We start from the raw sequence: 25,031 nt of genomic DNA on the forward strand, positions 1-25,031 counted from the left end.
TGTTTTTAAACAATTTACACATTTAATTAACTTAAAACTTGATAAATACCAAAGGTCATTGTTGATATAGAAAGTTTCTCAAGCTGAGGACGATATCGACCAGATAAGCAACCAGTGGCTACAAACAAATACCAGAGTTCCCAGGGAAGGACATTCATCTTGGTATGATACATTGATTCAAAATTTCTCTTACCTTTCATATGTTATATAAATATTTGTGCATCTAGTTTGTTGTTTTAACATCGGTCAAAGCTGTGGACGAAAGAGTTACTTTTGATTTAAAAACACACAATGATAATTAAAACAGCATTGAGAATTTTATTTTTCACAATTCCATTGGTAAGTATATTTTAACGTTTTTTTGCATATATGCCAACGCACCAACAATCGTTAATTTTAAAGTTTTGCGATTTTCTAGAATTAATAAAGTTAAAACGCTTATCTGTGGAATATTAATGTTTATTTAAACAAACTTGGTTCTTATTAGATATATGTTGCTTAACATTGTGTATATTCCTGTCAAGCAAACATTTTAACAACATGTCTTCAATCGGCTTAATAAACTAAAAATGATTTACAGTACTGATACAGCCTGCAACTTCTAATTATATCTTGAGCTCCATTGTAAACAATGCAAGTGCTGCTCTTTTAAAATGCATTATAACTAATTGTACCCTAGTGCTTCGTGTGATTGTATTTCATGTACATCATGGAAAATAATGCCCTATAATTGTTTTGCGTCTGACGCTCTTTTCTTGATTAAACTCCAATTGGAAAGCTGAAACCCCAAACAAACTGGAAGCCAATGGCCGGTTTATAAGTAAAGATCTATTTAACATAGCCTGTTTTCACGTTGAGACTTAAATCCAAGCGAATGGAATACATTATATATTAGGAGTTATATATATATAGCTCTTGCATTATCAGAAACATGAGCATGACTAATGTCCAACAAAGAACTTTCAGCGTAAGAAAATAACACATTTATGTTCAAACCCATGATATATAAAACTCCAAATATTTGTATAAAATTAGTTATTTTCTTAATAATTGACCAAATATTAAAACCGTTACATATCATGGTAAGTGCTTTGTATAGTTTTTTTTTATGTAGAAGAGATAAAACAAAACAAAATGAACGTGCTCATGGCTCAAATCAAGTTAAGTTAAGTTTTTTTTTTTTTATTTATTTTTTTTTTACAGTACTTTTCGAACTCTAATCAGTTCGAGAATAGGTAAACCACCTTATGTTGACTGTTTTTTTTAATTCTCCACTATTATGACCTGAAAACGAAGAATGTCTTATAAACATTTTTGTAACGGTTATTGTGTTCGACCAAAATGTAATTAAGTTTTGTCTAATCAGATATAGACTTCACCCTCCCTTCCACCTTCCACCGACCTTCTTCCGTCTTTTTTCCCGAATTTCTCAATGATAAACAAACAAGATAATTAATCTTATGGTTATCATGAGATAAAACACTAAATTTACCCATGATCATGTTTATTATTGCTTTATTTCTTTAACAGGGACAAAATGCACAAACTACTTCATTCAAGGAAGTATTCGCGGAGTTTGCCCTTGTTTTTATTCAACAAATTAAAGCAAAATCCCCTGAGGATTTTCAATTTCTCTCAAACGATTGAATTAAACGACCTTAAATAACTTATATAACTGCTTTGAAAGTCATGTGCGGTAATGGTATAAAAAAAAATAGATGAATATATACTAAAATAACCAACCATTTATTTTATAAGACTTAAACTATGGTTCAGACATACAGAATTGAAGAATTTTGAAGGAAAGACACTAATTAAGATGCTTAAAATTCCTTTGTTTTAAAAAAAGTTATAGAAACAAAATTCAAGAAAACAAGCACTTGGTAGCAAATAAGACAATGAGATTGACAATTTGTTATTGTTCTACCTGCTTGTTAAATGTTAAACTGTTCAACGGGAATGGTTTTCAGCACATATACCATATTTCAAACCTGATCTCTTAAATTATGGCATTTTTTCTTTGTTATACCATTCATATACCTACTACTACCCATTATTATTATTATTTGTGTACGGAATGCATGCTTTTTTCTTGATTTTTTTTCAAATTTTATTCATAGAATAATTGCTACGCTTTACCATTGCCTTTGAAATGAATAGTTTTCATTTTTTGTCTTTAGCTGAAATAAAAAATGAAACAAAAGCATTCGTCCGATGCGCTTTTCTAAATTTAGCTTCATCAGGAACGCACAAAGCCGAACATTTGAAAGCCAATTATGTATAAGAATTGCAAACGTTGAATAGCAATCCGACCAAAAAGGAGTTGCCGGTGAATAGTAGCTTTGTAAAAATAAGGATATGTGATGTGAATACAAACAAGACAAAAACCTACCAAATTAAAACAAATTGGATGGGAGCAGTTATAAGCAACTATACATGCATATACACGGAAAGTAAAATGCTTTTATTTTCGAATTTCAATTAATAATAATTAGACAGGACAAACACTTACGTAAGATATACAGAACCAAAAAAAATAAGGATTAAAATTCCTACAAAATTAAATGACGAGAAAAAAATATCCAAAATGTAATCCTTGATATTGCGACGCCCATTATCTTATATATCTTATGTATGTCAGTCGATTTATCTGTATTTATTTTCGGATAAACTTCTTTTTCAGTTACTCAAAACTTCATAAATATAGAGATTAATTAGGTTTAAAGTAAGTAAATAAAGTCGACTGTCTGTAAAAGGAATTCAAAGTAAGCAGGTTTAATTTACTTCCGAATGGGATATGTATAATAAATGACTGCTATTACTAAATAGGAAGATTGAAGACTTTAAAACAACATTTACGATTTTTTGTTAAGTCTTGAACGTCTTATTAGCTTAATTACAAACAGTTAAGATATGATGGGGAATATTTGGTTTTATTTTTATCACTGGTCGCTGCAAATTCTTTTATCAACGCAAAACATTGACGTGTTATCCTATTTACTTAACCATGTTAACGTACAGCTAGTACAACTTCTTCACAATTATAGTTGCGAACATATTGTTTTTTACCCCCTTCCAATATTTTCGATATACATTTTTAACATTATCTTTCAAAAAACCTCTATAGTCAAATCTTGCTACTATTTTTTCTCTCTTTTTCTTCGAAAATAGCAACGCGAAATTTTTAAAATACAGCAACAATTACAATAATCATATCGCCCTCTAACAAAATCCATGTCATTTGGACTCTAGCTAGGGTATGAATAGTTGTCTAATCGCCCTCTTTCAATAGTTATCAAAGGTATCAGGATTATAATTTAGTACGCCAGACGCGCGTTTCGTCTTCATAAGACTCATCAGTGACGCTCATATCAAAATATTTATAAAGCCAAACAAGTGCAAAGTTGAAGAGCATTGAGGATCCAAAATTCCAAAAAATTGTGTCAAATACGGCTAGGGTAATCTATGCCTGGGATAAGAAAATCCTTAGTTTTTCGAAAAATTCAAAGTTTTGTTAACAGGAAATTTATAAAAACTACCACATTATTGATATTCATGTCAACACCGAAGTGTTGACTACTGGGCTGGTGATACCCTCGGGGACGAAACGTCCACCAGCAGTGGAAATCCACGTCATTTTGGACTTTAGCTAGGATATAGATAGCTGTTTAATCGCCCTCTAACGAAATTGACGTCATTTAGAATCCAGCGAGGGTATGGACATTTGTCTAAATGCCCTCTTACAAAATCTACGTCATTTGCACTCTAGCTAGGGAATGGATAGTTGCCTAATCGTCCATTAACAAAATCCAAATCATTTGGACTCTAGCTAGGGTATGGATAGTTGCCTAATCGTTCATTAACAAAACCCACGTCATTTGAAACTCTGACAAAGGTATGGATGGTTTTCAATCTTCCTCTAACAAAGTCTACGTCATTTGGACTCTAGCTAGGGTGTGGATTGTTGTCTTATCGCCCTCTCACAAATTTAACGTCATTTGGACTCTAGCTAGGATATGGATTGTTGTCTTATCGCCCTCTCACAAATTTAACATCATTTGGATTCTTGCTAGGGTGTGGCTTGGTGTCTTATCGCCCTCTCACAAATTTAACGTCATTTGGACTCTAGCTAGGATATGGATTGTTGTCTTATCGCCCTCTCACAAATTTAACATCTTTTGGATTCTTGCTAGGGTATGGATTGTTGTCTTATCGCCCTCTCACAAATTTAACATCATTTGGATTCTAGCTAGGGTATGGATTGTTGTCTTATCGCCCTCTCACAAATTTTACATCATTTGGATTTTAGCTAGGGTATGGATTGTTGTCTTATCGCCCTCTCACAAATTTAACGTCATTTGGACTCTAGCTAGGATATGGATTGTTGTCTTATCGCCCTCTCACAAAGGAGTAGGTCCGGTAAGGACTCATTTTGGCCTCAAATTTCAGTTTCATCTGACGAAAGATTTTGACCACTTTTTAAAGACTTAAGTGTCTATTTCACTTGCTTTAATTAGTATAAGTGAAAGATTTTAACTGATTTAGTCATTAAAAATGATCCGATTCAAGCTCAAGTATGAAAAATCTCTCAAATATGCCAAAAAACGTCACTTTTCAGATGGTTTTTGTCAAAAATGAAAGTGGCCGCATCCGTGTTCATCCACAACCTTTATATATGTTATGTATTATCATAAAATACAACTTACATTTCAATATTAAGGATGAACACGAATGCGGCCACTTTCGTTTTACAAGGAAACCGTCTAAAATTTAACTAAAATGATAGAATTTTGAAGATTTCAGTAATTTAGCATGACTTAATGGTGCTACAACCCCATATATGTGCATTGTATTGTCAAAAACAGCCCATATTTATTTAGCAGAAGCATTCAACTGTCCAATTAATAACTGAAAGTTGACATTTTAACAATTTTGTAAAACTGTTATATTTTTGGGCCAAAAAGGGGTCTTACCGGACCTACTCCTTTAACATCATTTGGATTCTTGCTAGGGTGTGGATTGTTGTCTTATCGCCCTCTCACATATTTAACGTCATTTGGACTCTAGCTAGGATATGCATTGTTGTCTTATCGCCCTCTCACAAATTTAACATCTTTTGGATTCTTGCTAGGGTATGGATTGTTGTCTTATCGCCCTCTCACAAATTTAACATCATTTGGATTCTAGCTAGGGTATGGATTGTTGTCTTATCGCCCTCTCACAAATTTAACGTCATTTGGACTCTAGCTAGGGTTTGGATTGTTGTTTTATCGCCCTCTCACAAATTTAACATCATTTGGATTCTAGCTAGGGTATGGATTGTTGTCTTATCGCCCTCTCACAAATTTAACGTCATTTGGACTCTAGCTAGGGTTTGGATTGTTGTCTTTTCGCCCTCTAACAAATTGCACGTCATTTGGACTATGGCGCATGGATTGTTGTCTAATTGACAATAGAAACACCATCACCTATCTTCTTGTTTCATACTGTAATATCAAGGCAACACCAAATTACGAGTACACTGTAGGATAGATTATAACGACAAACAAAACATACACTAAATGGTAAAACATATGCCATACAATGTATATGTTACAGTTAATAGGTGAAATTAGAAATTAAACGTAATTACTAAAATTTAGGAATTACATGTAATTCCCGATGCACTTAGTAAATACAAGTAATTCCTAAAACGGTCCAGTAATTACCAGTAATTACTAATTTTAAAATTGATTTTTACACCTATTTACTAACTGTTAAAACAATGTTGTAATATGGTTAACTGATCAAAAGTTATGGTAATACTAACTAGAAATTCAGTGAGTACTCTAAAAAAAGTGATCAGCCTAAAATGTACCTTTTTGCTATAGTTGCATTAGCTACGAAATGAAAAAAAAATATGATTTTTGTTGTTGTTAAATCATTAATGAAAATGATATTGTGAAATTGTATTTCACTTTCATCAGCCTATCTGTTTCTATTTTGCTAAATACGCCGAGAAACATGGCTGATGAAGTGTGCACTTGCAAGTTAATAATTGGACCTAATTGAATACATATTCATTTGACCTTCAATACAGAACCCAGTGTCTCGCCTACTTTTACTGTGAGTCGCAGGTTAAACAAAAAAAGGAAAAAAATATTAAAATTTTCCTCTAGATACTATATTTTGACAAGTTCCGTAAGAAGCTTCTGTCCAAATTTAGTAAAAATTCAGGATGGTTTATGAAATCTAATAAATGTTTCAAACACTTTAACTGCAGAGTGCATATTATGTTGACTGAAAAAAAATAGTCCATTTATAAGTAGTACACCAAAAAAGGATATTTTTTTTACAAACCTTACTTCTGGATATTGTCTTATGATCATAAACAAGCTTCTGTCCAATTTTGGTAGAAATCCAGGATATTTTGAGAAAGTTACTCAAATTTAAAAAACTTTAACCACAGTGTGAATGTAATGTTAACCGGCATAAAAACTAAGACCATTTATAAGTAAAATACAAGGAAACTTGATTTTATTTTTACAAAATTTACTTCTTGAAATGTATCTTTTGATCATAAACAAGCTTCTGTTCAAGTTTGGTAGAAATTCAGGATAATTTAAGAAACTTATAAAAATTAAAAGAAACCTTTAACAACAAAGTGAATATTTGTTGACGCTGCTGGCGTCAGAATTAAGGTTGGTAAGCTATGTTTTGCTTTTGCGACAAAAGATGCAGGCTCAACGAAAAGGATAAAAGGGAAAAATATACCAAACACAGCGAACCCCCTTATGATGAACTCGCAACCCGGTTTTTTTTCAAGGTCAGAACAAGTGTAAAGCAAGTCTTTAATAATGTCACATATACACTTCGTGTTTGGATATGGGTATGATTTGTACCAGAGACATATGTAATACCATATTCTATAAATATGTCTCTGTGTATACTAACAAGGAACAAAAGCTTCTGTTTCTATTTAGCAACGGTATCTACAAATTTTACTTCAATGAAAATGACACAATTTTATAACTACTGAATAAATGATTAATTGCAATGTATTGTTTCAAAATGTTATGTTGCTACACTTTCAGTCTTTATAAAGATGCATGCTCTTTACGTAAACAGAATTTTTTTTTCATTTCCCAGCAGCTTTTCAATTCAAAACAATATATAAAGGTTATTTGCAGTCCAGACTCTTTGACATTTGAATTGCTTTATTGTTTTATTATGTATTTAAAAGCGGCGTTTTGCATTTGCGCCGATCTGCATTTCATTTGCGCCGATTTTTTTTTTCATTTGCGCCGATATTTTTTTACAGGTAAATAACAGGTAAATTACAGGTGAAATGATATAAGAAGATGTGGAATGAGTGCCAATGAGACAACTCTCCATCCCAGTAATGTTATTTTCATTTATCATTAAAGACCTCTTCCGTTAGCCAGTTGTACATATGTTATGAATTGTCAATCATAACATGTATAAAACTGTTGTCTCATGTTAAAATCAAGAAGTAAAATTCTAAGATAAAAGCATTTTGTTTATACTTAAATGACGAATTAAAAATATATGTGCAGCATTCAAATCCATAAAATCGGAATACATTCAAATCATAAATCTGTTCTTGTCGAGTATGTTTAGGCAACACATCTAATATATTCCTTTCTTATGATTTCGCATCTTCTATATTTGGCGAATTAGTTGACCGTTATGGAATGTGTACTTGCACGTTGTCTAAGAATGTATGACATTTGTCATCAGAAGGAGCGGAGTGTCAGACAATGTCAAACGTTAAGCTCTCATCGATTTCATTTAGGGAAAGGAATGGTAACCTGAAACATTGGGATAGCCATTTACCAATTGCAATGTCACTTGATTTGTCTTTATACTCTGTGCTCAGCCATGTGTTAACATTAAAGTCATAAGAAACCTCAAATTAAAAAAAATAATGCATATGTTTTTTTATAACTCAATGGATAGTTTTCATTATAAAACTTATGTACATATACTTTTTTCTGAAGAAAATTCTTTAATTTATTCATATTTAGAAGAAGTTTTTACTTTATTTTAATTGCTTCCTTCCAGGAAGCTATTCCCCCGACATATTTTCCGTATGCAAAGTGACCTCAGTGTGACCCATCTCGTAAACATCCGGTGATCGCAATACGCATGGATGTGCTTAAAATAAACTATAATTTGAATTTACATGTTAAACACGTCGTGCTCAATTGCCATGCTTTTTTGTTGATTTTTTGTCGATTGTTGACAAACAGGTGACAATCGTTAAACTTCGGCTTCAAAACACGAACTTTAATTGTCTGCCATATTTTCACAATAACACTGACCGATTTAAAAAAAAATTGACGATTATACGAAATTTACACGAAAAAAAATGATAAATTCGTGCACAGAAGACTAAGTTTATGATGTTTGTACGCATTGGTTCAAGAATTGGAAGAACATTATTTTTCACCGGTCACTCGTTTCTTATGACTTTAACTAACATTGATATGATCATATTTATATATCAAATGTTTACAAAACTTTGAATTTTTGAAATGCTAAGGCTTTTCTACCCCAGGAGTAGATTACATTAGCTGTGGACACTTATGGCAAAACTTATAGGAATATTTGGTCCTCAATGCTCTCCACTTCGTACTATGTTTGGCCTTTTCAACCTTTTTTTTATTCGAGCGTCAATGATGAGTCTTTTGTAGTCGAAACGCGCGTCTAGTGTAATTGCAAAATGTCAATCCTAGTTTCTATGATGAGTTTAGTTGTCCAGTCATGTTACAGAGTTGATATTTTGGACAGACATTGAACATGTTGGCCAAACATTGCTCCATTTTTTTAAATCTGAATAATAAAGGGATTTGTTTTAGGTTTGATAAATAAAAATCATCTCTGACTAATCATTAACCCTTTAACATTCAAGGATTTTTACTTTTTCTTCCCGAATAAAGGATATCTGTTTTCAATCAATTGCACATTTCGATAAAAAGCTCACTCAAAGGACAAGTTAGACTCATCTGATAGATAATTGACCAAGGTTTCAGGAAAACTTGATTTAAGGAAAATAATTTCTTACGTTGGTCACGTGATATCCCTCAAAAGTCACGTGACATGCTGAATTAAAGTGACAAAAATGTACAATTCAAGCGGAAAAGCGGTTTTACAGACATTTAGTGACAAAAATAGAACATAGTTTTAGTGTTAAATTAATGCAAGAAGACTTTCGGAAACGTTATCGGTGAAAACTTTATACAGAAAGATGCAAAACTTGTCTGATTGGTAGAAATATCAAGACTCGAAACACCGAAAAATAGTGGATTTTTTTGAGAATTTTTGTCATAGTCAAATAAATGGCCCAAGTTTATGTTAAAGATGTTCTATTCATAACTGCTTACAGAATAAGCCTTTAGGATAGAATTTTGAGTAAATATTGAATGAAAATCTGGTATTTTTGAGTGCCCAGGCTAAGAATGTAACAAAAACAGAGAGAGGGGAGAAAAAGGGGGGGATTTTTCTTTTTGATGTAAATCATGTATTTCAGTTGTCTTAATTGAAATTAAAGTTAAGTTAAGTTACATTTAATATAGGAATTAATTTTTTCATCCTCCGGCAGTGAGGTTTGAACCCGCGATTATCCGGGTGTTAGACTGTGCATCTTTCCACTGAGCCACAGAAACCATTGGAAAACTTATGAAATTTAAGCATATAAGTCACCTTCTCTGTAAGACTAGAAATTAATGTTGGAAGAACATAATCAAACTTCGTTTTCTTAAGAAGCTATTTTTTGAAAATTATTATTTTTTGAAGCAAATTTGTAAGAAAGTTATTCAGAAATGTTCGTTTTTTCGTCTATATGTCACTATTTCTATACCTTAGCGATACGATATCCAACACCCTCATAACCAGACACTAAAGAAACAAAGATTTGTTATTGCTATTTCGACTTGGCTAACAATTTTTAACACATTTTGGATGTTCTCATCTCTTTTGCTATAAAAACTGACAAAACAAAACATGAAAATTCCTTGTAATTTGAGTTTGTTTCAGTGTTGATACTCTATGAATCAGATTTTTTGTATGTGTATGAGTTTTACTTACAGTTTTGATAGTATTCTTGTAAATGATCACGGCACAGTTATCAAAATTGTCATTTTAAAACAAAAAACAGCAACAATTTGTCTTGTGACATTTTGTGAAAATATTCTATTTAAAAATAGAAATAAAACAGTTTTCCCCAAAAAAAATCTTGTCAATATAGGGCAAATTGACATGATGCATTGCATTTTGTTGGTTTCAGACACCAAAAATCAAGTTGGTGGTATACTGATCTTCAATTTGAGCCCACAACCACATATGTACGTTAAAAATTGTCAACGATACAAAACTTCATGCAAACTACTCCGCCACAAATTTTGCTTATCGGTCAAATTGACCGGTAGGAACGCTAAAGGGTTAAGCTCATCAGAAATGATCCTCGTCTTAATATAAGACTAATCATCTGCGCTCGAACTAAAAACAGTTGGCATTTCAAAGCATTTAACAAGTTTAAGGGTTGAAAAAAAGACATAAAAAAAATCATTTATGCATTGTTAAAGAAAACCTTAGTGATAACTAATTTTAACATTTTGTGCACAGTTTCTTTATAACAAATGACCGCATCGATGCTATTTCATGGCTACACCACCGGAGTGTTTACAACTGTGCGCTGGTGTTTCCATTTTGGACAGTTAGTTTACCAGCAGTTTCACCAACCGATTAATCAAGGAATAGGTCACCAAATTGATAAATGTCATAACCAAAACCTAGCTACTCTGAAAAAAAAACATATCATTTTTTATTACGTTCAATCATGTTCTAATTGTCCCTCCTTGCTAACAGTTGACATGTACATATATGACTGACAAGTCAATGAAAATATATCTAACGATTATCTCCACTGAAGGGTCGTCCAAGTAGAGTTGAAACATACTGATTACCCGAACGACGAGTACATGTTGGTGATATTTAAACTTTCCTTTCGTTTTATCTTTAGATAACCATACATACGATCTGATAAAATTGTTTAATAATAAGAATAAATATGTGAGACATTTTTAATTTGAATCTTTTGAATTATTCTTTCACACGATAATTAAGTTTAATGTGAATATAACGTTAGAGACGTTGACTCATAGATATATCCCTCTTTCTTTTACGAGGAAATTAAAACAGGATGAAGTCTTCTACATCAATGTTGTCCGTTTAAAGTCAAACAAAACATTACAAACATATTGCACTTGATAAACTGGTGACAAAATAGAACCCACCAATATTTGGAATTTCTCCTTGAGACACTATATTGAATATAAGTCGACAAGAAACGTTTCAGATTTATTATCTATAATGTAAACATTGTTTTTCCCGTTTGAATGGTTTAAAACTAGTAATTTTTGGGGTCCTTTATAGCTTGTTGTTCGGTATGAGCCAAGGCTCCGTGTTGAAGGCCGTACATTGACCTATATTGGTTTAATTTTATAAATTGTTACTTTGATGGAGAGTTGTCTTATTGGCACTCATACCACATCTTCATATATATAAATAACAATGAAAAGGAGTTATTATATGATAGTTTCATTACCAGTCAGTTGAGCTGCAGGTTAAGGGGATTCGTTTTAAACAGATTAAATGAATTTTTCTTCCTTTTATTTACCCGAACAGACGCATACTTTTGAATTGTTATTTTCAACTAAAGACAATATTTCTATGTTGGAAAATTGTCAGTGATATTGTCAACGTATATTTGTTCCGCCATGCAGAAGTTCCCCTGGAATTTGGTATAAACAATGTCATATCATCTGTTCCTGTTGGAACAATATTCTAAACCCTTTATCCAGTAAGGAACACATATTACATTAATTTTTCATCTGTATGTGATTAATTGATGAGTTTTATACTAGAGTTCGTATAAAGATATTTTTTTTTATTTCGATTGTTCTAGGCACAAGTCTTTCAACTTTATTGCATTTCTTCGATGTAAAGACGAGACATCTGATTTAAAAAGTTCGTTACCGGTGCTTATATAAGAAGAAAAAAAGAACATGAATACAGTCACCTAGCAATGATCTTGAATATCATATATAGTTTTCCTATATTTATATTATAACAAATGATATATTCACCTGTTTATATACTATACAGTTAAAAAGCAGTTGCTTAACCATTTAATTGACATAAAAGCTCTTCAAAGATACCAGGCTTATAATTTGGTACACGTGGCGCGCATTTCTCCTAAAAAAGAATTATAAGTGTAGCTTTGATTGAACAGTTGTAAGCCAAATCAAATGCAAAAATTTGTCTACGGGAATCTATACATAGTAGTACAAAAGTAAGTGTTTCGAATTTTCAATATTTAATAAACAGAAAATTGCAAGTCAACACAAAAGTGCTAGTGTTGACTACTGGGATGGTGATACCTTCAGCAAACAAAACGTCCACCAGCAATGGCATCCACCCAGCGATTGAAAAAAAACATCAAAGATCCAATTCATATATAGGATTGTGATCCTTACGCAGAAACTGTTCCAACAGAGTTGGGTGGAAGAAAGATAAAAAATTACACTCCGTAAATATTTTGCACACCAACACGAATTGGTCATTGCGATGTGTCTGTGTCTTTAATAATGACAGTTTTACCATATCTTAGTTTGTGGTTTTACATTTATGTCGTCTGTCTCTTAAGCACCGAATGTGACCTATTCACGAATATGGCCTATGTATTTATGATGTTTCTGTTGTGTCTTCCTGTGCGTTTCTCTATGATGAGAGTTCTTGCTTTCGGTTTGTGCTGCATTTTTGTCAGGTAGTGTTGCGATTTTAACGATATTGTTTGCCATATAAGCGTGGAGTTTTTGGCAAGCCATAAAACAAGGTTCAACCCACCATCTTTTCTTAAAATTTCCTGTACCAAGTAAGTGATATGACAGTTGTTTAAGGCGTTTCTTTTTGTTGAACTTAAGTGTTTCTATTGTTCCGTTGTTTTCCTCTTATGGTTGATGTGTTTCACTCGGTTTTATTTCATAACCAGGATTTGTTTTATCTCAATCGATTTATGACTTTGAACAGCGGTATACTACTGTTGCCTTTATTTGAGAAAAAAGTACATCGGTAAATAAAATTTCAATATTCTTTGGAAAAAGTATCATTTAACTTTCGGTCACGTTTTGAAGAAATCATTTTTTTAATTTTTAAATCGAAAAAAAAATTAAAGAAATGTATGACGGCAGATTTTATTTTGTTTTTGACGATTTTCTTAGTTAATCAGTTTTACGAATGATTAGAATAAAACACATTGCAAATTCAGAAAAAAACCGGCCTAAATGAGCAGTTACAGTACATTACGATCAACTTTTATATAAATTTTGGAACCTTAGTTTCTATTGAAATGATGGAAAGTTATTGATTTATAATTGAACAAAACAGAATAATATACTGCGGATTCATTATTATTCGTGAAATACCAATTCTCGTGGATTTTGTTATCAATGCTGTCGATACTTGACAGAGAAAAATGTTTATCTGAAATTATCTTAATAGTCTTCAATGCATATATAAGTTGTCATCTTTGTTTTATCATCTCTTAAAACGTGTTGGCTTACCTGATTTAATAGACCGTTTTTGCTTGTTTAGTGCCATTATTATACTGCACATTCATAATTATTATTAATTTTCTTTATTTCTCTTTTTTAGATAACCATTGCTTCTTCCGACAGCAAATTATATATCGGGTTTCTGGGATATTTGAATCCAAACAACACTGACATGAGCGGAAATTGTTGTGATGGCACGAAACCACCATGTAATGCCACATGTCACCTAATATTCAACGTCACTGTGCAGGGTAAATCAATGTAAGAACTTCCTTTTAAGTTTATAATATTCATGTTAAAATGTTTCTGTATCTGTACCAATTCTGGATTTTATGCAACAGGACAGAGAGACACCTTTTGAATGTTTTGGAGAGCTGCCTTGAAGCTCTCAACGGCATTTGCGCAACCAATACTGTCTTCCAGTTGCATGGTTCATATGTATCATGCTCGTGACAAAGAAAGAATTAGTATATGGATCCGTGTTGTATGGAATAGTGTCTATTGCCTTCGTATTGTTCATACCTGAATTTTCGCTATATTGTCACTTTTAAAGCTATCAAATGTTTTCGGTTTAATTTTCCCCTTATGTTTACTTTTAACCAGACAATCATTATGATTAATAGCTGGGACCAAATCCTCAACCACTTTGTATAGAAATATCATCCGTTGACTGAAGATTGTCCAGCTCTAACTCGGCTAGTGTTTTAGTGACCGACCCCTCTTCTTTAGACCTGTAATGGCCTGTTATGAATCTGGTTACATCCTTTCTATACAGTTCTTATACAAACGATAAACATGCGGTCTTTTTGCAATATTTTAAGCACAAACGTAGATCTTCTTCAAAAACCAAAGTAGAATTGGCTTTCTTGGCTTATTTGAGATGTGTGTAGTCCATTCAGGTCTTCTGCCATTTGCGATGTCCCTCTGGTATTTTACGCTCCTCTTTTGCAAGCCTATATGGATTATGCTGAACCTGTTGTAGTATATGTTCTTTAAGGCTGTATATGTTCTGTTTTTTTGTTCTTTATGCTCGAAATATAGCCCTTTTTTCCATTAAAACGCATTCCCCAGTCTTTAGCTCAAATTTCTAGGTTTTGTAGATCTGACTGTAGGTGTGTGTGGTCATGTTATGTTTTTATGTTCCTTTACAGAAGGCTGTCATATTCCAAACGTCTGACCAATGATTTAACTGCATCTGGTAGATCGTTAATGTGGCAAAAGGAGAGAACATTGTGGAACTACGGAGCCAAATGGCAATTTGTTGTGTGGCATGGTGTCTATTGCTTTGAAGAAGTCAATGATAGCTACATCAGTTTGTTTCCCTGTGTCAAAGGATTTAATAAAGTAATAGAGTGACAAGCAGTTGGATTTCACATAAATAGCCCGACCTGAAACCGTGCCCTGAGGTTCACTAGATTTTTAAGCATATGTCTACAGATAATTTGTTCTGTCAGCTTACATGGTACATATGTTAATTATCCTGGTCTGTAGTTTTCGGGTGCGTGTTTATCTCTCGTTTTAAGACACTTGAGGAGTTTGTATTCAGCATTTCTTAGGATATAAATGCAAGTCCAGGTGATAGCTGTTTTGAGAATTATTTTGATATTATGTTTGGTATGTCGTCTGGTCCTGATGCCATTAATGTATTTATTATTTAGCAACTTTTCAACTTCTTCCTCAATGTATTTTTATTGTATGTAGATTTTCATTGATGAATATTCATAACTTGTTTTTATCCATATAGTATAGTTCAGTTCCAATATATTGTTTTGGTCATTTGAATATTTTTATTGTTTGTGTTATGATTTTTGTGTTAAATGATTAGAGTTCCACTGCAGAGTGTCCTGCCAGATGATTAATAAATGATTATGTTTATGTAAATGATTATGTTTAATTTTTAAAACGTTTTGTAGAGATTTTTCCTAAGCAGGACATACATTTTAATTTAAAGAGTAATTTACGTAAGAGATCATATTATTCTATTCATTGACCAGAAAGATTTGCCTAGTTTAATAATGGAAAATATATTAACAAACGTTTTATTTTTATCAGTGAAAAACAAAGCCTTAAACTCTCCTCAAAACCAATAGAAAGCAGTGCCGCTGAGCATTTTCAGTTGAGTAACAACAAAGATCCTGAAATTATCAACCCACTAATGTTCACGTTTGGTACGTGGCCGGTGAGTTGAAATTAATATAATGAGATTTTCGAGTTTACAAAATGTGAATGTAGAAACGTGAGACAAATTACCAAAATGAATTTCGGTTATATTAAAAATTGTGTGTAGGATTTTAAAAATTTCAAACTCTTTGTAACGTGAATATAATTAACAATTGTTCGTTTTTTTCACAATGATAGCTGCATTTATGTAAATAAATAAATTCATCATGGATACCAGGATAACATATTGTATTCCAGATGCGTGTTCGACTACAAAAAAAAATTAAATAACAAAAATATTTGATTTCGAGGAAAATTCAAAACGGAAAGTCCTTAATCAAATGGCAAAATCAAAAGATAAAACACATCAAACGAATGGATAACAACTGCCATATTCTTGACTTGGTACATGCATTTTCGATGGTAGAAAATGGTGGATTGAACCTGGTTTTATAGCTAGCTGAACCTCTCACTTGTATCACAGTTAGGCTCATCGTTTAGTTCGAATAAAAAAAATGTTAACAATGCAAATTTAAGTACAAAGTTGAAGAGCATTGAGGACCAGCCTTTTCTAAATTGTTTATAAGATCTTTCTATAATCCACGTATCTTGCTAAAATTCAAGAACTCGGACGTATTTTGAAATTTTTCTCTAAGATTGAACAAAATTATCTTTTGGAACTTTAGGGTTTTCAACATAAGTTATAAAACTTACCCTTACCCAGGTTCTGACAGTCCATTAATGATACAACGTTAATGTACAAAAGGACTAACCGAAAAAAGTCTTCAAAGAACCTCGCTTATGTTAGAGTAAGTACCAGACTCTGGACTTTTAAGTTAGCGAGTTATCCTGTGGGATGAAAAAATCACCAGCAATGGATTCGGAATATTGTCCAAGTGGTTGTAAAAAATCGCCAAAGATATCAGGCTTATTATAATTTAGTTATAATTCAGTTAATCAGAATCACGTTTCGTCTTCAGTTGTTCTCGAATCAAAACAGATGGAAGGCACAATAGTTTTAATGTTGTATAACATTCATACTGACATAAAAAAAAATCCGTGGTGGGAACTATGATTGGGGGTAAAAAAGCTAAGTGTTTTTGACGTTTTCTGCATTTCCTTTTGTAAAAGTAAGGATAAAGAACATGACTGCATCAATGATATTTTATGTTAGCATCTTAACTTGGAATACTGAAACGAAATCCAGATTGCCTTGAAATAAACGTGTGTTTTCTAGGATAAGACTATTGTTGAAAATCTATGTCAATCAATATCATAATTTTTAATTATCTCCGAAATACTTTCTTTTCAACAGTATGAGGTCAATATTACGATCACAGTTTTTCATGACGACAAAGGCGATGGAGGACAACAAATTGTAGACAAATTTACAGTTGCCTTAAATATTCAAAATCCATCTTGGCAGTATCATCATAAAAACGCTACTGGAACTAGATCTCATTCATTTTCTTTGTAAGTACTTTGCCGTTAGAGTATCACATTGGTAAATGTATTTGAAAGAAATAAAAAATTATATTATAAGGCATATTCATAACCACCTTCATAAGTCTCTTAAAAGATATCTTTCGCAAATGAATAAAGCAATGACAATACGTAGGCTGAATGAAATCAAACGTTAAAAAACAACAAATTTAACCTGCAGAAATCAACAAATGACTTCAATTATTGACAGACATTAACACCGTTTGTCTAGTTATAATAGCACCAGGTCTATTCGAGTTTTGATATACTTCACCAAAGAATATCCAAGTTCTACAAAAGAACAAAAACTAATCTTCTTTTTTCACAAACGGAGTAATTAAATACGGTCAGATTAAATCAGCGGCCAACAAGCAGGTATGGGTCAAACAATACTAATAACTAGTAAACAGTTAGAACAATTTGTTTTGGGCAACTGACAATAAATGAAACAATGCACCTTCAAGAAAGGCACAGTTTATCAATTTAAAAAAAAAACTAATCTTTAAATCGAAGTTGTGTGTCTGTGTTATAGAGAAAGTTGACAGACAAATTATTACAAAGCAGTCACAGTGAAGTTTAGAGTGTGATATAAAATTTTGTGAGTTCTAACAGAAAACAAGAAATATTGGTTAATCATATAAAAATGCAACATACACACGTTAGCAAAGCTAACTATCTTATTTTCTACAATTAATAAGAGGTAACCACAGATTAGACAATAGCATAACACGAAACAATATGAATACAAGATGTGGTATGTTTTGTAAATATTTTAGAAAGAAGAAAAAAACATATATATAGTTCACAATATGAATTTCATTTATGGAAGCGCTAGAAATAGTATGCTCCCCGAACTAACCTCGAACCTATGCAAGTTGTTAAAGAAATTCACTTTTGGATCAGAAAATAAACACATTTATTCTAAAACCAGTTGTTGGCATGATACGGTTTATGTTCTTCTCATATATTTTATGATGGTTTGATACTCAACCCTTAACGGGGGGGGGGGGGGGGGGGGGGGGGTTGTGCTTGATATTTATATGATTAAGACATATATAATCTTTCAATCAGTTTAATTGAGGTCTAAAGGTGACATGTCAGTGAATGCTAGTAGTCCTTTGTTATTTTATGTATCATTGTCATTTTGGGGTTTTATGATATCTTTTAAACTGAGTTTTACTCTCTGTATGACTGTGTGTTTTTTTTTAAACATTGGCTAGAGGTATTGGATGCCGGTTGAGATCTCAAAATAACATGTTTAACCCCGCCGCATTTTTTGCATGTCCCAAGTCAGTAGCCTTTGGCATTTGTTAGTCTTGTATGATTTTTAATTTTAGTTGGTTTTTATTTGGTTCTTTATATATATTTCGGAGATTAGTTTGACGCCCATTATCGCTGAACTAGTACACATTTTGGTTTAAGAACCAACTGAAGCACGCTTCCGGGTGCAGGGATTTCTCGTTGTTTTGAAGACCCATTGGTGGCCTTCGGTTGTTTTCTGCTCTTGGGTCGTGTTGTTGTCTCTTTGACACATTCCCCATTTCCATTCTAAATTTTTATGTAGACGAAATACAAGATGAAATGTGACAAATATGATTAAATTAGGATGGCAAGTTTAAGTTATGTGTGTTGTGATTTTTTTTTTTCTATTCTAGATTGAGTATGATATTTCGTTATGAATGTCTGAAGACAAAGGAAAATGACAATGGATGCTTTAGTAGGGACTGTGTATTACACCAAAACGAAACGGAATGCCTTGATATCCTGCAACCAAACAATCAAGATAACACAACCGATATAGTGTTACAAACAACATCAAGGCCATACGAATGTGGGCGTTTTGAAGTTCCAAATATGGGAGAGTTTCTGAATTGCACAACTCAAATGACCGATACAACAGAACAAGTAACACAAGATATAACTACGCAAATGAATATTGAAGAAACAACACAGGCAAATAAAATTACAACACAATTAAGTCAACTAACAGACTCGGTTACGACAACAAAACCAACCGATGACACAAGCCCAACAATTACAACAGATATACCGACCAAAGAAACTTCTTCAGTAATTCCAGAAACTACACATGCAGACATCTCAACTACTAATCAAGCTTCATCCGTGTCTTACGCTTCACAAAATACAAATTCAAAAGTAACAAGTGATATTATGGAACATCATACGTCATTAAACAGTGTCACGACAAATGAAAAACACACGTCTATAAGGTCATCGACAAACATACCATCGACAAAACAAATCTCAGAAAGTACCAGTAAATCAACTACTGAGTCAATAAAAACATTTATGTCATCAACGCCGACAAACTCGTTGACAATTCATGTTTCTACAAAGGATATGAACAAAACTGGAATACCAAGTGGTCCAGGTGTAGTAAGCAGTCCTCCGACGCATTCTACCGACATACCCGATATAAATACAACGATAAAAGAAACAAATAGTGGACCAATGAAATACTGGCCTGGAATAGTTGGGGGAGTTTTAGGAGCTTGTGTAGTGGTTGCCGTAGTTTCTTACATTATATACAGTAGAAGAAGAAGGTGAGTAAAATTGGGAGAAAATTATGATCACGTGTATCTGTTATACAAAGATTTTCCTAGGTTGGAAATTATTGAAGTATTTGTATCTAACATCGGCATCTATATATATATTAGACAATATTATTAATTCGTATATTTTATCAAATTTGATTCGTTTAAAGATAGTCACATGTTAAACTATATTTTCGAAGGTAGAGAGAAAACGGCGGATAGCAAAAAGCATATTGACCGGCAAAAAGCAAATTGCACGGTTATTTTTAGAATATCTAAAACCCGATATACTTTGTGACGTCATGTAATGAATTTCAGGATATTGTTTAACGTTTTGAAACAAATGTTATCTGTGATCGATTATTTGACGAAAAAAAAATCTTCAAATACATAAGATGTCAAAAAAAAAGTAAATGAAATAACTATTATTCCATATTGGTATTATTTTAGTAGGTTTCTCTATATGAATTGGATTTTGAATAAAAAAGCATATTCACCTGAGAAAGTGTTATTCACCGCGCTAAACGTCACGCGCTTTTACATGCAACGTTATGGTAAAATGTTTCATGTAAAAAAAAAAAAAAATTGGTATATGTTTGTCATTAGATACAATTTCTTCTCTCGGACTATGGAATAAAACAATTACTGTCCTTTGTTTCGGTAAATATGGGGTTTTATTGACTTTTGAAAAAACTGATATTCACTTCGGCCGTCGGCCTCAGTGAATATCATTTTTTCAAAAGTCAATAAAACCGCATATTTACCTCATCAAAAGACAGTAATTGTATAATATGTTGTTATTGTCAAGGAGACAATGTAATATCTATAAAGTTCCAACAAACCTAAATGACGATTTTGATACAAACATGGTCGGAAATTAATAATATATCAAATATAGCCTTTGTATGAGGTCAATACAGGATATATCGACCCAAAGAAGTATATCGACCTCGGACTTCATCCTCAGTCAATATACTTCTTTCAGGTCAATATATCCTTGTATCGACCTCATACAAAGACTGTATTTGTATAGTACTACGCATACTTGAGGAAACATGAAAAAAGTTGTCTTGTATCATATACAAATTTTTAATCTTTATAGCCAAAAAAACATATTGGTTGATGTACATCGACCTAAATTGTTCGAACCCCAGCTTCTGTGATATAGTTGCAACATCACATGCACTGTGTCTAGTGCCATAGACTTCTTCCCAGACTACTCAATAAAATGTAGCTTCCGTTAGTCGAATACTACCTTTCTTTGTCGGCTTTTTATAATGTATAGTGTCTAGTTGTTCGTAACTTACATAAAGGCATCTACTTGACTAATGAAAGATAAATAAATAAAGGCAACAGAATACTGCTGTTCAATAGTTATTAATCGATTAAGCTAAAAACAATTCCAAAGCAAAACCTAGCGAAAAAACATTAACTAAAAGAGAAAAACAACGAAACAACAGAAACGCTTAATTGCTATAAAAACGAACGCCAACATACATAGAAACTGACTACTTGTATTTGATAACAACTGTCACATTCCTGACTTGGTACAGGACATTACACTATAACATACCGCATACTAGTACCCATACTTTCAATTATCTCTCCACTGGTACTACATAATATTTGAAGTGCAATATCACAGATACTGTGTACCTACCACAATGTAAATGAGGACTCAAGTAAGTAGTATGTTAGTGAACCAGAACAGGCTATTCAAACACCTACGATTGACCGTCGCTGTAAATTAGACCTGCCTATCAGGCGACACTTATGAATGTGGTCTACCGAATTAGAATATTTATCGGATTTGTTATAGCATCAGCAACACGACGGGTGCCACATGTGGAGCAGGATCTGTTTACCCTTCAGGAGAACCTGAGATCCCCCCAGCCTTTGGTAGGGTTCGTGTTGCCTATTCTTTAGTTTTATATGTTGTGTCATGTGTACCATTGTTTGTCTGTTTTACTTTTTTCATTTTTAGCCATGGCGTTGTCAGTTTATTTTCAATTTATGAGTTTGACATTCCCTCTGGTATCTTTCGTCCCTCTTTTATATACACTTAGATACACCGCCCCCTCTATGGATCTCTTTTGCAGTGTCTTTCTTTTTAATTGTTGTTATGTTCTAAAGATTGCCAACTTCTTTTAATTTTCTTATTCGTTTTAAGTCAAACATATATTTTATTTTTTATTTTTTGTAGAATGAATAAAAGAAATAATGATATATACAATGTGAACCCGAAAAGATGGGTGCTTGAACCTCCAGAAGAGAATGGCACATCCGGTAAATCCGAAATAGCATTGGAAACTGAACAAGTTTGAAGATGAAAGTATCTAGAAAAAAACACTTTCTTATTAACTGTGATATGTTTCTGTGCTGAGGTACAAAATTAGCACTGAGATTGCGAGGGCGCAAGTGTGACCATTACATAAGGTCAAAACATTTGGGAGTAAAGTTTAAATTTGGGCTAATGATGTTTTTCAAATACAAATATCAAACCAATAAAAATGAAAATAATGTATAAATTATCAATTTTAAACAATAACAATTATCTTATAAAATATGATAATTCATTAACAATGCTAAACGGAATAACTTGATGATTACTTTGTTTCCATACATGACATCAGACAAATTTTGAAACCCTTAAAATAAGGGGAAAATTAGACAAACAACTCAATTATAGAATTTAAGCAATTTCTGAAGAAACAGTTCATTACAAAAATATAACTAGTTTTCAAATACTATTGGATACTTTTTAAAAGCAAATAAAATATAAATGAGAATCTACCGTAGATTGTTTGCTGTTTATAATATGAAGAAATCAGAATTCACTATGAACTTTCAAAATATATATAATTTGATTAAAAACCTTTGTAATCATATGAATTTTCCACCCTGTTTGTTTTAAAATTATTATTGCATTGTATGTATCTCATAAAAGAAGACCATTTAAAAGTTATGAGTTTATCGGAAAAAACAAAAGTATCCGATTTCCTCATCAATACACGCATCAGATTCATTATACTGTGGATTCATTATTATTCGTGGGATACCAATTTTCGTGGTTTTCGTTGAAACAGGTTAACCACGAATTTAAAATGTTCAACGAATCAAAAATTTGCTATTGGGTTGTATAGAGACTTCGACAAACCACGAAATCAAATATCCTTGAAAATGCAACATTTCTTCACTCCACGAAAATTTTATTTTAAATTGTAGTCTGCTGGAGCAAATTGAAAACTTTAATTCTATTATAATCATTATACTTAAGGCTAATTAATTGATAGGCTATGATACACCTGTAGTGTAAAACATAATAATCACTAAACTTGAGTCGAGACATATTTGCTGGTGAACATTAAAAAAATATATTGACTTTGGTGCCAATGTTTAACTTAATGTAGAATCTAGAAATTTAAAAAAAGATCAGTACCTTGTTTGATATTTTCTCAATGCATCAATTGTATATGTTAAAAATGAGAACTGTCTACTAATAAGACAATGTTTGTCTTGAAGCTGCAATGACAGCTTTCGCAAGGGTTCTAATACATCCATCAAAAGCATTAAGAAGCAAATTACATCTTTCGATTGAAGCAGCTTTAGGTATGCCTTAGCCTTAGCTTTTGAATCTACTGACACTCTTTCTACAGGTTCAGTAAGCTGAATTGATACTCACGAAAATAAACAAACCACAGTAACCTTTAATGACCTCAAAAATGGGGATTGGCAGAGAAATATTTAAAAACAAACAAATTGAGAGGTCTATAATATATTTGCGATAATGTAGTGTATACTGACATCTATATTTGATTATAAGTTTGGCCAATTCACATACCAAATGCCACTGCGTTGTAAAAAAAATATTTATGTGAACGCAAGTTATATATTACATCAAGTTGATTTAAGCTCAAATAAATTATATCACCCTTTTCGTTTTCACGCTCTTCGTGTTTTCATTTATTTATCCAAACTTTTGGTATTGCACATAGTAGCTCTATTATTACAACAAAGTCAATAAACGACATATTTGTGTTTGCGATTGGCCTGATCGTCTTCCGCATCTTTCAGTAGTTATTCTGAACTTAGTAAATTCTGTATGACTAAATTTTGAATTTAAAAGTAGTTTTTTTAAGTAATTTTTATGATGCTGTACATTGCGCTTGTATATATTTTTTTAAGAGTAAAAAATCAGAACCTTATTTTTATATGTCGCTGGCGATTTTAACGATTCTGATTGAATTATTTGTTTTATTCCAATTGCAATTATATTTTATGTTTATGAAAATCAATTATATGCTAGAATATCATACAGCGCGGTAACATTGAATCAAAATTCAATACTTCGCAAATAAATAATTATGTCAGTTCAAACATTAAAAACAATAATCGTTTTGTATGTGATAAAACCAGGAAATGTTATCAGATGCTGTAACCGAACTTGCATATATTATCGGTTGTGTGTGTATCAATCAAGCTAAAACTAGTTATATTAGTAATAAAAGTAGCAGCATCAAGGATTACTGTATAATGATCTTTCAAAACATTTGTACTATTCATCTGTAAATGTTCATAATTATATTGCTTTGAATTAAGCATGTTCATTAAAATGTATATCTAAATTATATATTGCTTCATTTATTATTAAATCGATTGTTGGTTAAGGCTACCTATATATTGGCAACATTCGTTCAGAGATGTTACAGTACCTTCAATGTTTTCAATGACTACCCTGGTTAGCCTAGTTGCAAATTGCATTCGAATTTATATAATATGATGAATAGCGTATGACTGTTTTGTAGTTCCATTGGCGGATCCAGGGGGTCTGTGGCTTGGAACCCCCTTTTTTTGGGCCGACCAATGCATTTGAATGGGGACATATAGTTTGAACACCACCCCCCCCCCCCCGCCCCCATTTGTCCTGGGTTGGGACCCCCTTTTTAAATCTGGCTGGATCCGCCACTGAGTTCAGACGTCCATTTCATTCAAACTACGAATTTCGGGCCGACTAACTCCATAAATATGAATACCGTCTTGCTGTTCTGGTAAACGCACGTTTTTAAAAGTCATCAAACTAAAGACTTTAAAATTGCAATTTACTAGCACCGGCATTACAAGTAAGAGCAAAGGACGTTATACTGACACTAATCAACCAACCCTTGACCTAACCACCATGTGACACTTTAATTTATTTCATTCTGGACAGCATGAATTG

At 32.5% G+C, this 25,031-nt stretch overlaps 1 protein-coding gene across 1 annotated transcript; it reads left to right on the top strand.

Moving 5' to 3' along the window:
- The first annotated feature begins 206 nt into the window (after positions 1 to 206).
- Positions 207 to 24,441, top strand: LOC139505727 (uncharacterized). The gene is made up of 6 exons (XM_071295205.1): positions 207 to 339; positions 13,717 to 13,877; positions 15,669 to 15,795; positions 17,092 to 17,249; positions 18,914 to 19,822; positions 22,017 to 24,441. Exons 1-6 carry the CDS (start codon positions 292 to 294, stop codon positions 22,135 to 22,137), a joined length of 1,524 nt encoding a protein of 507 aa, XP_071151306.1. The 5' UTR covers positions 207 to 291; the 3' UTR covers positions 22,138 to 24,441.
- The last annotated feature ends 590 nt before the right edge of the window (positions 24,442 to 25,031 follow it).

Source organism: Mytilus edulis, unplaced genomic scaffold, assembly GCF_963676685.1.
Source record: "Mytilus edulis unplaced genomic scaffold, xbMytEdul2.2 SCAFFOLD_152, whole genome shotgun sequence".
In the NCBI taxonomy this organism is placed as follows: Eukaryota; Metazoa; Mollusca; class Bivalvia; order Mytilida; family Mytilidae; genus Mytilus; species Mytilus edulis.

What these genes read in the sequence shown, in the direction of transcription:
- LOC139505727 (XM_071295205.1), top strand. Translation starts at nt 292, where the DNA reads ATGATAATTAAAACAGCATTGAGAATTTTATTTTTCACAATTCCATTG. An exon ending in AGATCTCATTCATTTTCTTT is followed by an intron (nt 17,250 to 18,913) that starts GTAAGTACTTTG and finishes TTTCTATTCTAG; the next exon opens with ATTGAGTATGATATTTCGTT. An exon ending in ATATACAGTAGAAGAAGAAG is followed by an intron (nt 19,823 to 22,016) that starts GTGAGTAAAATT and finishes TATTTTTTGTAG; the next exon opens with AATGAATAAAAGAAATAATG.